At 40.7% G+C, this 15566-nt stretch overlaps 1 protein-coding gene across 1 annotated transcript in view; it reads right to left on the minus strand.

Moving 5' to 3' along the window:
* EPC2 (enhancer of polycomb 2) overlaps positions 1–14638 on the minus strand; it is a 108414-nt gene extending 93776 nt beyond the window's left edge. Inside the window, exon 1 of the mRNA XM_077447731.1 lies at positions 14205–14638. Coding sequence (XP_077303857.1) covers positions 14205–14357 — 153 coding nt within the window. The 5' untranslated portion in view covers positions 14358–14638. The remainder of the gene's footprint in view (positions 1–14204) is intronic.
* Between the last annotated feature and the right edge of the window lie 928 nt (positions 14639–15566).

Here is a 15566-nt window from a genome sequence, read left to right on the forward strand (position 1 = left end):
CATTTGAAAATGCCAAATATACCAGTTTCAAAAAGGTGCCGATAAATTCACATTTAAATTCACGATATTAATTAAAAGGTCAAATATGATCATTTATAAAAATATCAATTTCAGCTTAGGGCAAGTGCATCCTGAATTTTCTGAACCAAATTTACATTTCGTTGCACCATTAAAACAAACCTTTTAGAAAACATTGCAATGGTCATATACAAAAACACAAAACAGCTTCTGCACTTCCCCGGGTGTATGCATGGTTGCTGATTCGCATAAGATATTACCACTCGCTATAAAAAAAAAAAAACTTTCGGGTTTGTTCACACCATGTGTCGGTTTTGATCTGCAATCAAGCAACGCAGGCTCAACACAAAAGCACAAAACAAAAACAATTGTCTTCTTAGTGCACCAATAACACTAGAATGCTGAAATGAGGTCTACATTATCATGTAGTGCAACTTCGCACAAGTCACAACAAGCTGCCATACAAAGACCTGAATGAAGTGTCATTTTGCGACTTGGATTTAAAAGTAAACAAAAAAAAAAAAAAAGTCAACAATGATTCGCACCGTCCTAAACAATGGAGCATTTCATAATGCAGGATAGTGTGAAGGAGCCTCTGAAAACTGAAACAAAAATTACTATTATATTCCACAAGGCAAAAAATGATTGTTCTGTGTATGAGAGGAAAGCAAATCTAAATATTAAACTATAAAAACATTAAAGTAAAACAAAAAAAAAAAAGATTGGAGATGGATTAGAATGCCTGTCAGGTTTTAAACTGCCGTCTGTGGATATTCTAACACTACGACCCCTTAGGTGTGCCTGTACGGGCGCTCCATGCTAGTCTATAGAGGGAGAGAGGGAGAGAGGGAGAGAGGGAGAGAGGGAGAGAGGGAGAGAGGGAGAGAGGGAGAGAGGGAGAGAGGGAGAGAGGGAGAGAGGGAGAGAGGGAGAGAGGGAGAGAGGGAGAGAGGGAGAGAGGGAGAGAGGGAGAGAAGCCTATGGGGTTGCAGTGCAAAGTGGATTTTCCTTTAGTAAATAACCTGCTATATATAATGTAACATTACAGAATAGCAGACATTACCATGTAATAATCACTCATAACTGCATTCATTAGCAAAAGTAGGAGAAAGAAAAAACCAAAAAAAACACTAGGAATACTAACTGCAATATACATGAATAGATGCACACGAGGTAGAGCACATCCCACATCAAAATGTTTCTTTCACATACATGGATCATGGTTACAGTGCAGTGCTATATAATAATAATAATTTAGTAGAAATTGGCATTTGCATATACGCGGAATTGTAATTAGCACCGATTTCAAATTTACAAACTATTTTTTCGCCGCTAATAGTGCTCTCTCTTTTTCATTCGCCTGTTGAACTTTTAATTGGCTAAAATGGACGCCATTATTAGCAATAGTGCCCAGTACTGCCTGACGCTATATTATTAAATGATCCCCCATTTGTCCTGTTAATCACTGAAAGCGAAACTAAAGTAAATCCCAAATTTTGGGCTGTCCCCAGAAAAGTAAGAGGGAAAATCTTCCAATAAGGACACGAGTTCTGATGACCTGGGGGTTCCCCACAATAAAAAAAAAGAAAAAAAAAAAAAAAAAAAAAAGAAGAATTATCCCTTCAAGCGGTCCTCCACCCCTGAAGTGGAAGTTCCGCTCATCTGATCTGATCCCTCCCCCCCTCCGGTGCCACAATCGGCACCTTTCAGGGGGGAGGGTGGGGCAGTTACCTGGATGATCCAGGTATCTGTACCCACTTCCAGGACAAGACCCCCCGCAGATGCCTTGCCCCCCCCCAGTTGTGTTCTGGGAAACAGTTCCCAGGACACAGCGGGGACCAGCAGAGACGCGCAGCGCGACTCGCGCATGCTCAGTAGGGAACAGCAAAACAAATATATATATATATATTTTGCCAGATAATTAGAGGTCGACCGATATGGGTTTTTCTCTGGCCGATGCCGATATTTAGAAATCATGGCGGCCGATAGCCGATATATGATGCCGATTTTTTGGGGCCGATATGTTAGGCCGATTTTATTTTATTTATTTATTTTTAATCCCCCTTGATCTAACACACCTTTAGCACTGGGGCGTTTTTCAGGCGCTTTTGGGCTAAAAATAGCGCCTGTAAAGTGCCTGCAAAATGTCTTTCACACAGACTGCAGGGGAGCCAGAGTGCTTTCACACTGAGGCGATGCGCTGGCAGGATCTTAAAAAAAAAAAAAAAAAAAAAGTCCTGCAAGCAGCACGTTTGGAGTGGTGTATACCGCTCCTCCACCACTCCTGCCCATTGATATGAATGGGCACCACTGCCGAAGCACATGCAATGCGATTTGGCAGCGGTGCTTCATGGGCGCATTTAACCTCTTCCTTGGCCACTAGCTGGGTTATATGTGCCCCACTAGCAGCCAAATAGCACCGCTAAAATTATGGTAAAGAGCCGCTAAAACGTGCGTTTTACCATCAACGCCTGCCCGCTCCAGTGTGAAAGCAGTCTTCATAAGTGATACAGAAAATATCTTACATTTAAACATTTATTAAACAAAAAAAACCTCCAATCAGTTTACTTGTATGTATGATTTAGATAAAAAAAAAAAAAAACCTATATATTAAATAAAAACAGGTGGTCAAAACTTTTGGACAAAAAAAAAAAAAAAAAAAAAAAAATGGGTTAACTTTACTGTTTTTATTTTATTTTTATTTTTTAAATAGTGTATTTTTTTCCCCAAAAAATGCATTTGAAAGACCTCTGTGCAAATGCCGTGTGACATAAAATATTGCAACAACCGCTATTTTATTCCCTAGGATCTCTGCTAAAAAATATATATATAGTTTTTGGGGGGTCTAAGTGATTTTCTGGCAGAAAATACAGGATTTTTACTTGTAAGCAACAAGTGTCAGAAAAGATTTAGGGTCCTTTCACACTGACGTCCCGTTCAGGCCCGCCTGTCAGTTTTTCAGGCGGACCTGAACGGGTGCTCCATAGAGCTCTATGGAGCGTCGGATGTCAGCGGTGACATGTCCGCTGACATCCGACCCGCTCCGAAAAAGTGTAACGGAGGAAAAAGCTATTTTTCCATCCGTCTGTGGATCGGATCGGATGACGACGGGCACTGCGGTCCGTCGTCATCCGATCTCCCATAGGGGAGAGCGGCGCTGTGACAGGTCCGTCCCTGCGCAGTGTGCAGAGACGGAGCTGTCATCTCCCTGCTCAGCGGGGATCGGCGGAGTGATCCCCGCTGAGCAAACGGATATCCACGGGGCGGATCAGAACTGATCCGCCCCGTGTGAAAGGACCCTTAGTCTTTAAATGGTTAAACTGAGAACTTCTACACACTGAGATGACTTCATTCATTCAGAAGTGTAAACATTGTATCATTTTGTTCTTTTCTTGGCAGTCTGCCCAGAGAGGAGGAAAGTGTTTCTATGACAACTCAGTCAACTTACACTGACTTCTACAGAAGTCATTTCAAAGTCCCGCTGTAGTTCTAAATCGGCTTTTTATCAGCACAAATCGGCCGATTAATTAAAAAACGGCAAATATCGGCCGATATATCGGTCGACCTCTACAGATAGATATATATATATATATATATAAAAAAGTGTTCATCCAGACAGAATTCTTGGTAATTTCCTCTGAACAGTTCAGTTAATATTGCCCCCTATATTACTTACGGAGGCGAGATCATCATATAATCCTAACACACTCCCTTCTTTGGGTGACAATCAGGGTGCATTTTAATTTAAATCACTGGTAAAAAAAAAAAAAAAAAAAAAAAAGGGATTGATTTAAATCATAATTTTTAAAGAGTAACTGTCATCTCTGTCCCACAGTGGCTCCTCCTCTGACCCGCTGTTGACTCACCAACAGTCCCATTCACTTTAATGGGATGACTGGTGATGCGGCAGTGACAGGCGAGTGAATGCCCGTTAACAGGCGCTGCCATGATGGATTTGAAAGGACAGGTGAGCTTTAAAATGTAAGGACTTATTCCTGCTGGTAGTTAGAATCTTTAATATTTGCAAACAAAATGAAGGTTTCCTATTCAATCACACAGTTTGTAGTGTACATAGATTTGCAAAACAATGGGATAAAGGAATATTCCTGAACTTTGTTTTATCTCGTGGTTACTGTGAAATTGTGTGAATGCATCAATGCAGTGCATGTTATCTCAGCTTGCAGAGCTTTAATTCATTGAATGGAGTTTACCAAAAATGTAAATATTACAGAATATACCACTTCATGCTACACAACTAAGCTCCATTTCATGCTGAATAAAAGAAAATTATTAATGTAACAAAGTGATCGTAAACAGGTCATACTTGCCTCCACTGTGGACTCCACTCATTTTGCACATAGTGGCCCTGATCCTCAATTTCTGGGGTCCCTCGGCAACTCCTCTTTGCCAGATAACCCCCTAGGAAAAGCACTCTCCCGGGGGTGGGGTTACCTTGTGGGCACGCTCCCAAGTCCAGCATTCGGCATCCATAGACACGAATGCCAGACTCGGCCCCACGTCATTGGATTTGATTGACAGCAGCGGGCACCGACAGCTGCGCTATCAATCGATCCAATCAAGAACCGGGACCCTGTGCAGAGAGGGCCAGCGTGTCTCCGCCTAGGGAAATACAGGTCTCAGGTAAGTAAAATGGGGGGGGGGCCAGTCTCTGCCACAAGTTCTCACCTTAATGCATAGGATGCATTAAGGTGAAAAAACATGAGGGTTTACAACCCCTTTAAATAGCTTTACAATCCAAAAGCATTATTATTAAAATAAATGATAAAAAACAATCGATTTTTATCCACCCTGGTGACAATGCTGCTTCCTCATAGATACAGTACAGCTGATCCCCCAGAACAGGAAGTTCCTGGCAGAATCATCAGGAAAAAAAAAAAAGGAGAAAAAAAAAAAAAAAAGATATTATACCTAAAGGGTACGCATGTTTTTGTTTCTACGTAAGGGTTTCACGCTTACCAATGCTTGTCTCTCTCACTGGGTTACATAATCCTAGCTGTAGGAGGGTATGCCCCTCCCTGGGTACCATTCCCCCCCTCCCTTTCCCCCTTTTTTTTTCTCTTTTCTTTTTCCCCCCTTATTAACGACTAAACTGTATGTCATCTTGACCTGTTAGGTCACTCGAATGTTCTCTTTTCTGTTGTCATGATCATGAATAATGTCAACCAACCTACTGAACTTTTTTGTGTAAACTTTCAATAAAAATATGTTTCAAAAAAAAAAAAGAAGAAAAGAAAAGTGCAGCCATCGCATCCAAGTGGACGATACAATCTCTTTTAAATCTACCATCAACTATGTAGTATAAGGACATGTCGGATTTGATACCAATTGAATGTATTGCGTAGGCTTGTCCTCGTATTACAGAGTTTAGGTAAATGAAAGGAGAATGTACAGTCTTTATAGTGTATGCCCATCTTAATCACTTCAGTCCCAGTGCTTTTTTTAAAGTGATCATGGGGTAAGGGGGCTTTTAAAAACACTCCTGGCTGCTACAGGAGGCCAGTCGTGCAAGTTTGCTAAACTGACTGCTGTCTTGCTTTCAGGGGGAGTGATCAAGTGGTCCAAACACTTCCACAACAGGGCATCACCCCACCAAGGATCCCAGGCCTTGCGCACCCATTGGCAGACTCAGGACCGGCATGCTGGGTACCGCTACTTAGAGGGGAGGGAGACCAGCGGACGTCCATTCGCTGATCCCGTTACTGACCCGGAAGCCACGTGTACAATATCACTTCCAGGTCACCTGGATCACTTATGCCGTGTACACACGGCCGGACTTTGACAGCAAAGGTCCGACGGAACGAATCCATCGGACAAGGCGATCATGTGTGGGCTTCATCGGACCTTTGCTGTTGAAAAATCAGATGGACTTTAGATTTAGAACATGTTTCAAATCTTTCTGACGGACTACAGTGCGGTCAAAAAATCTGTTCGTCTGTATGCTGGTCCAACAGACGAAAACCGACGCTAGGGCAGCTATTGGCTATGAACTTCCTTATTCGAGTCCAGTCGTACTTTGGTGCGATTGTGTGTGGCTAAGTCTGTTAGTTAGGTCCGTCGGAAGTCTGTTGAAAGTCTGGTTATGTGTACACGGCATTACTGGCTAAGGAAAAAGCTAAAAAACGCAATCTATGCTCCATTCGTTGGAGGGCTAGCGAGACATCAAGGGTCTTTAAGCCCCCTCCAATGTCTCCTTAATGAGAAACCCATTACCAAGTAAATCACCACGACTGCAAAATTTCTAAAGAATAAAAAAAAAAAAAATTGGTTTTCTAGGCCTGTTGTTATTCATTTTCAACTCTAAACTGATGATCTGCAGGGGCTTTAAAGCAGCGCCTATCGAAAATATAAGATACCAAATTTTTCTGCCGTTTCACGGGAGTGCACAATTTTAAGACTTGACACATCGGGAACTCAATAATTGGTGCAACCTCATCTTAAAGTGTTACTAAACCCAGGACCCTGCATTCACTATATCTGATCCCCCACAGAACATGGAAGTGCAATAGTTTCAGTAGTAAGCTTGTAGTAGGACGAGTTTTCATTCTACCATGATTGTCCTATGAGGCTGCATGACCCCTGACTGTCTGGACAGTGCTGATCACATGGGGGGGGGGGGGGGAACCCCTCTAGCAATACACACCAAACTGAGCATTTGCAGAGTGATTCCAAAGGCTCTGTCTTATCAGCGGATGGCTTGGGGACAGTAAAAAGGAGGATCAGAGAAGACAGGATCAAACAGCCTTTTTACACAATGTGTAGGATTAACCTCTTAGGTTCCACAGTGAGTATAACAAGCATGTTTTACTGCATATACAGACTGATTTTACTGTTGTGGGTTTAGTAACACTTTAATAAAAGAAAACATAAAATAAATAAAACCATAAAAACTTATTCTCTTGGGTGTCGGTTTTCAGAAACTAGTGTTTGGGGGGGTTTATGTAATCTTCAGGCCTAAAATAAATTTTTATACATGTAAACAAAGAAATTCTAAAGAGCTCTGGGACCTAAGTGGCTAAAGAAAGGGAAGCTGTTCTTCTTTATGTTTACATTTTATTTTTAAAAGTGCAACTTCACTCTCTCAATCAACATGGACTATTCTGAGTCCCTATGCTGCTGCCATTATTAAATAGATATACTTTCCTATAGAGCTGCACGATTCTGGCTAAAAATGAGAATCACAATTTTATTTGGTTTAGAATTAAGATCACGATCCTCAGTGTAACATCTTTCACATTTTAATTTTTTTAATACATTGAAGTGTATTTTTTCCCCCCCAAAATAAAAGCGTTTGAAAGACCTCTGCGCAAATACTGTGTAATAAAAAAATATTGCAACAACCGCCATCTTATTCTTCAGGGTCTCTGCTAGAAAAATATATTATAATGTTTGGAGGTTCCAAATAATTTTCTAACAGAAAAATACTGATTTTAACTTGAAACGAGATTGCGATTTTTTAACAATCGTGCCGCTCTAGTTTCCAAACAAATTTACTTGTTTTAACCACTTGCCTATCAAAAGCCATCATATGACATCCTCGGTTTGCAGTGGCTGTAGAGCCACTCGATCACTTCTGCGCGTGGCAGAATGTGGTCTGCCCCCTCCTCTCCCCTTTATGCCGCCAACTTTCCCGGGCTCTGCCATCCGATTGCAGTGTTCGGGAGCGCTCTGACTGGCGCCAACAGCTGCACAGCATATAGAGAAAGGAAGCGACATTGTTCCTCCCTCTCTGTGATCCTGGAAACAATGAGAATTTTGTCACTTTTTGGCTCCGCCTCTCTGTTTACCTGCCTCTTAGCAGTCGATCAGACCAATCTGTGTCTCATCGGCTACAATGGAGGCAAAGGGGGAAGAGATTTGGGGGTCTAATCGAGCCCAGATCTCTTCATAGGGAGGACCCGTCATGGCCCATGATGTTGTTGATCTCTTGTGATAGCAATAAAATGAATTAAAAAAATAAATAAAGAAAAAAAATTGTTTTAGATAAAATTAAAAATTATTGTTTATAAATTATTTGGGCAGATTAGGTGGGTCCTCATTTCACACAGTTTTGGTAAATCTAAAGTTGATTATACGGTGACTGTATACTATCTACCATCAACTATGTAGTGAAATAGTTTTGGTAAATGTACTGTACCACATACTATACAATTTGTACACTCTCCTTTACATCTACCTTCAACTATGTAGTGCAAGGACCTGCCCAATTTAAATCCCCAAAAATTGAATATATTGCAGCTTACTGATCCCTAGATCTGGTGGCTGCATATGTTTTTTTTCTAGCCTTTTCTCTTTTTCAGTAGCACCATCAGTAATGGGGGAGGGGGGGGGGGAATAACGCTAATCATTGTAAGCATCCTTGTCAGTGAGAAGTGTCTCTCAACCCCCTAACTGCTACATCTGCAGGACAGCTTACTCTGTTGAAAAAAAACAGACTTACTGGCTAGATCACCAAGTGGAAAAAAAATAAAGGAGGAAAGAAAGCCTAAGTAAGAAAACAAATGCAGCCGTCAAATCTAAAAATTGGTAAGCTGCAATATAATGAGGGTTTGCTTTTGGGTTTAATACCACTTTAAGGTGACCAAACTATTTGACTGTACAATCTCCTTTAGGGGAAGATCACACCCAAAAAACACATGAATACGGTCCACGTTCCTGTGCGTGTTCCCTGGCAGTGTGTGCATGTGATGCAAGTTGCATTGGAATGCACAAAAAGTATTTCATGCACTACTTATGAAAAATGTGCCCCAACAAGCTGCATGGTGCTGTGGTACCATCAGATCTGGTGCCTGCAAAACGCACTGCTTTTGCAATCTGCATTTGGGTTGCCGTTAATGTACTGGTCCCTGCAGTATAGGAAGTGTGATTTGAACGCTGTGTGGGGAAAGCGCTCATGGAACGCCCCTTTCCTACACCGTGTTCTGGTGTGAACTGGACCTTAGATCTAATATATAGTGCAAGGAGCTGCCCGATGTGATACAAACTGAATAGATTGTTCCGATGCGTCCTCCAATCACATAGTTTTGGTAAATCTTAACGCAGTATTAAATCCAAAAGCAAATCTTTATTCGATTGCAGCTCATCAATTCTTGGATGCGATGGCTGTATTCACTTCTTTTGTAGGATTTCTTGACTTTATTTTCACCTACTGATCCGGCCAGCAAGTCTTATTTCTCAACAGAACAAGCCTGCAGAATGTATCAGATTACATGCATGGGACAAACCATTTACCACAAACAAGAGTGCTAATAATGAGCTGTTATTTATTCATGTGAAATCTTTATCCCAAAAGGAACAAAAACTAACTGTCTAAGTCTCCATGCACACTGAAGCTCAAAAAAAAAAAAGTTTTTTTATGGATGTCAGATTGCTGGCAGAAAAACGCGCTTTTAACAACGCTTTTTGCTAGCGTTTATGCGCATTTATTAACGTTAGCATTTATGGACCTTTTTAATAAAAAAACACACAAAGGACACAAAAATCCCACAATGCATTCAAAAAAAATAGAACACTGAATCGGTTTTTAGCTTTTTTTGTAGTCAGAAAAAAACGGCACTTTGAACACGATTTTATGGCATTCAGAGAAAAGCTAAAAAGCGTCTATGTGTGCATGGACACATAGGACAATATAGAGTGGAGTTTATGGGCTGTTAGAAAAAAAAAAAAGCCCAAACTCCATAAAACGGCTGAGCTCCAGTGTGCATGGAGCCCGAAAGAGAACGTGCCGAGGAAGAAAAAAAAATGAATAAAATATTGTTCCCCTGCAGGTCAAAGCTATAATGTGGTAGTATGCATCGCATATTCGGACATTATGCCAGACTTACTTGTGATGGTCACTACTGACAGGGCTTCTTCCATCCTCACCTGGTCATCATTCCGGGTTCATGCGCTACGGCCGTTTGAATGGCTGAGCTGCAATGTCGCCACACACAGGAGTCATGAGCGCGGCACTATGCGCCGAATTAATGATGTACCCCGATATATATAATTTGGAGGGTTTTGAGTAATTTGCTAACAGAGAGCCGGTCCCAATCTCCTGACACGCGAATTGAATGCGAGGAAAGCCACATCCAATTTGCAATAGTGTGAACCCAGCCTAAATCTTCTAGTACAGCCAACATTCCCCTCCCCCCAGACAGACAATGCTGCTGTCCAAAAGGTGTTTGCTGCTCCTTGATCCATGAAATCAGACAGGTCTTTGCACTGCATACTTGATAGTAGATATTGGGGTCCACTTCACACCAGAACACGGAGCGGCAAAGGCACATTTTGCGAGTTTCCCATAATATGTTCAAAACGCACTGTCTTTGCAAAAGGCTGTGGGTGCCAGTACATTAACGGCAACCCAAACGCAGATTGCAAATGCAGTGCGACTGTAGGCACAAGATTGCATGGTGCTTTCAAAAGTAGTGCATTCAATGATTTTTTTTTTATGCGTTCCAATGCAATTTGAATCCCTTCAAAAAGAATGGGCTTCCAGATCCACACTGCAGGGGATAGCACAGGAATGTGGGCCTCGGCCCTGTGATTTGGCGTGAACTGGCCTTAAAAGAGAACGTGGAATCACATTGTATGGTCACCTTCAAGTGGTATTAATCCAAAAAGCAAACATTATATTGCAGCTCACCAATTCTTAAAGTGAAGATCCAACCAAAAGAGGAAGCTCCGCTTGTCTGGCTCCCACCATCCCTTCACTGCCACTTGGCACCTTTTGGGGGGGGGCGGGGGAATGTTTATCTGGTTTTGACAGGTAACCACTCCCACTTCTGGCCGAGTTCCCCAATCAGAGTGCAACATGCTTCGCACATGCACAGTAAGGAACTGGTTCACCCGAGAAACAATCTGATGGTGCCGCCAGCTAGTTTCAGAGGCGATCAAAGAGTAGATCCTCTTTGATCGCCTCTATGGCCTTGGAGGACCAGAGCAACCAATCACTTCTGGACCAAGCTGGAAGTAAACTTTTTTTTTTTTTTTAATCTTTTGCTTAAAAAAGTAAAGGGGGGGGGGGGAAGGAACTCTTGCTTTTATAGGAGGTAAAATTAGAGATCGGGGGTCAGCCTTATTTCTCTTACAAGGGACATTTACATGCTTTGGAATAAATAAAAAAAAGTATATATGCGACACTGAAAAAAAATAAAAGGGAAACCCATGCCCATCCCTCCGTGCAGAAGCGAACGCATATATGAACGATATTTAAACCACAAATGATGCATCGCTGTGAACGTGAGCAATTCTAAAAAATATATATATATATATATATATATATATATATATATATATATATATATATATATATATATATATATATATATAAATAATAATAGCAGCATATATTTTGAGTTAAATCAGATTTTTTATTTTTTTGTCAAATGTATTGTAATAAAATGCTTTTGCTTTCTAAAGATAGTTTTCTATTTAGGATGATACATTCATATATTTTGTTTATACAGCATGAAATTGAGCTTAGTTATGTAGCATGAAGCTGTATATTCTGCAATATTTACATTTTTTGGTAAACTCATTCAATGAATCCAAGCTCTGCAAGCCGAGATAACATGCACTGCATTGTTGCATTCACACAATTTTCACAGTAACTGTGAGATAAAACAAAGTTCAGGAATATTCCCATTGTTTTGCAAATCTATGTGCACTACAAACTGTATGATTGAATCGGTTCTGATATCGCTGTTTTACTAACCCGACAGCTTCTTATTCCAAATAGGAAACCTTCATTTTGTTTGCAAATATTAAAAATTCTAACTACCAGCAAGAATAAGTCCTTACGTTTTAAAGAGCACCTGTCATTTCAGACCCATCATGGCAGCGCCTGTTAGCGGGCATCCACTCACCTGCTGCCACCACATCCTTCACCTTGTTGTGTCACTGTCGCATCACCAGCCGTCCCATTAAAGTGAATGGGACTGTCGGAGAGTCAACAGCGGGTCAGAGGAGGAACCACTGTGGGACAGAGATGACAGTTGCTCTTTAAAATTATGGATTTAAAACAAGTCTTAACTCTAGTGATTTAAATCAAACCCACCCTGGCTAACCTGCAAAGGCATTTAAAGTGCAGTCTATAGAGATTACCGTAGTTCGTTGCCATTCCCTAAGCGTGCGCAATTTAAAAAAATGTGGCATGTAAGATATCCATTTACTCAGCGAAACATCACCTTCCACATTTTACATAAAAAATATTGAGGTATATATTGCATTTGTTTTGTTTTTTATTCCCCCCCCCCCTCCAAAAAAAAACAAAAATTGTGTTTGCAAAAATCGCTGCACAAATATTGTGCGACATAAAAAAAAAAAAAATGCAACAATCTCCGTTTTATTCTCTAGGGCGGTGATGGCGAACCTTGGCACCCCAGATGTTTAGGAACTACATTTCCTGCAATGCTCTTGCACTCTGCAGTGTAGTGGAGCATCATGGAAAATGTAGTTCCAAAACATCTGGGGTGCCAAGGTTCACCATCACTGCTCTAGGGTCTCTGCAAAAAGAAAAAGATATATAATAAAACTAATATATATATATATATATATATATATATATATATATATATATATATATATATATATATATATATATATATATATATATATATATATATATATATATATATATGTTTGGGGGGGTTCCGAGTAATTTGCTAATAAAAAAAATAACTAAAACACAGGATTTTTACATGTAGGAGAGAAGTGTCAGGCATTTGATCTCTGGGGCTTAGGAACAGTTCACACCACATGCAGTGCATTTGGAAAGTAGGTTATATGCTTTTCAATGGCACAGTTCACACTAGTGCTTGCAGTTCTGTGGGGAAAAAAAATAAAAAATACAAAAAGAACACGTCGCATTTTTCCTGAACTGCTGTAAAACGCATAAAAAAAAAAAAAAAATATGAACCAGAACGCACATGTGCTTATATAAAGGTTAAGAAAGAGTGTAGAAAAAATAAATAAAGGCACTGGACCGCATGAAAAACAAGCATGGAATACATCCAGACTGCATTTCTATGGTGTGAACTGATTCTTATTGTATGAAAGTAAGGTTAAATTTGTTAAAGTGTATTTTTTCCGCCCCACAAAAAAAAAAAAAAAAAAAAAAAAAAAAAAAAAAAAAAACACCTTCAAAACTGCTATTCAAATACAACATAAAAAAATATTGTGACGATTGCCATTTTATTCCCTAGGGTCGCTGTTATAAAAAAAAAAAAAAAATTATATATAAATAATATTTAAACCTGGAAAACGAAAAGAACCAAAAAAGGCCTGGTCAGTGAGAGTGGTTAAATCTGCTACTACATCTAACAATTCCCTCCTCCCAGACTGACAAGGATGCTGTGCCTTCCTGTGCTCATTCCTCCAGAGTGCTAGATTAAAAAAAAAAAAAGCCAAAGAAAACTAATGCAGCCACCAGAGCGAATGATTGGTAAGCTGCAATATATTACATTCTTGGTTTTGGGTTTAATACCGCTTTATGGAGATTTTCCAATCAGATAATATAGTATATAGCGCTGAGAAAAACTTGTTGGTACAATATAAATCATGTAGTATAATAATAAAATAATAAGTCCAGCTTTAGCATCCTTGCAATTATGCAGTAGTCTATACAGACTAGTAGGTACACAACAACAACCACCTCCTAAGCATAAAACATAAACACATCAAAACAATAATAATAAGCCAATTTATTAAAGCTGAAGAGTGCAACATCTGCTGCATGGTAGCCAATCAGCGTCCAGGATTTACTGTCAAAGTTTATTAGAAGAAGTTGAAGTGAGAATCTGATTGGCTGCCATGCAGAGCTGCACTCTCCAGCTGTAGTAAAGGCCTCTCCTCCATGAGATCGCTGAGATTTCCTGAGCGCACACACACACTCCATCAATCCATCCACAGACACTGACAGGCAGCCATGCCGCTCTCCACTTGTTATCAAACACGCCGGGCTGAGCTGCGCACACTTGCTATTCACAGCGCGGCTTACGCTCACGCCGGCCTCTCCGCTCCACGGTGACGTAGGTCTCGCACGCCACAGCATGGCGGCTCCCGCCAACTACGCCGTCCACCTCCCCTGCGTGACGTAGGCCGAGCAGCGCACAGCGCGCCCTACGCAGCCCGGCCGGCGTAAGTCCCTTCGTGAATAGCCCATGTCTGACAAAGGGATTACCTACCGATTCCTCCTCCTTCTCCATCCCCGTGGGCATCTGCGGCACGGCCCGGTTAATGGACACGCAGTCATTGAGGTCGGGCATGTCCTTGCCCCGGTAGATGGGCAGCGGCTTGGTAGCATCCAGGGCCCGCGCTCGGAAGGACAGTTTACTCATGGTGGCCGGAGAGGGGGGGGGGGCCCGAGGAATAAAAAAAAATATATAAAAAAAAAAAAACCCTTAAAATTGTCGGTCAGCAGGACCCCCCCAATCCGCGGTCTGTATCCCCCTGCCGGTTCATGGGGCCCCCGGGCGCGCTGAGGGGCGGATAAAGGCGCTCCGGGCGGCGGTTGGTCGTGCCTAGATCCGGCTTTTGTTGGCTCGATCCGCTCCCTGCGCCATGGCAAACATGGCGGACATTACCAAGGCAGCGAGCGATCCCAGCAGCCTCCGCGAGCGGCGGCACAGGGGGAGGGTGCGCGCGCAGCAGGAGGAGGAGGCGGGAGCGCGCCGCTGAGGGGAGTGCGCGTGTGTGTGTGTGCGCCCGGGGGGACGCGGAAGCGCGCCTCCTCCTTCCCTTTTCTCCCAAGAACGTTTCTCGTCTTCCTGTAAACAGGGCGGGACAGGTTCTCTTCATCCCCGGGAGCGCGCCTCGGATTCCCTGTCACCAGATACATTGTATTTATGTTATGGACTCATATTAACCCCTTCGCTGCCTGCCTGCTCTTCACACACACACCCCTTCCCTTCATTACTTTCACTGACTATTACTCCTCCATGTCAACATTCTATTCCTATGATTTGTTAGACAGAAGCTTTCCTTTGGTGTGTCATTTTATACTATATAAAGATTAAAAAACAATCAGGTTCGCCTTACTTTCTATTTTAAATTCTATTTAACAAAAAATCAAACACAAATGAAAAAAAACATGAACAAAAATAGCGTCAAATAAAAAAATTTGAATAAAAATGAAAAAATAATATAATAAAAATAAATATCATTTATGTTAAAAATACATATATATAATCAAATAAGGAAATCATAAAAAAAATCAATCACAATTATAAAAAAAAAAAAAATAATATATAGAAACAAATAAAAAAAAAAAATATATATATATATATATATATATTATCAAAGAAGGAAAACGTTTAAAAAAATCAAATATAAATATAAAAAAAAATCAAATCAAAATATAAAAAAAAAAACATAAAAAGACCTCAATATAAATATAATATCAAATAAGAAAAACATTATTAAAAATAAATATCATTTGTTAAGCAGAGCTTTCCTTTGGTGTGTCATTTTATACTATATAAATATATTAAAAAATAATCAGGTTTGCCTTACTTTCTATTTTAAATTCTATCTTAAAAAAATCAAAC

The sequence above is a fragment of the Lithobates pipiens genome, unplaced genomic scaffold (genome assembly GCF_037356315.1).
Source record: "Lithobates pipiens isolate NorthernLeopardFrog02 unplaced genomic scaffold, aLitPip1_a1.2 Scaffold_22, whole genome shotgun sequence".
In the NCBI taxonomy this organism is placed as follows: domain Eukaryota; kingdom Metazoa; phylum Chordata; class Amphibia; order Anura; family Ranidae; genus Lithobates; species Lithobates pipiens.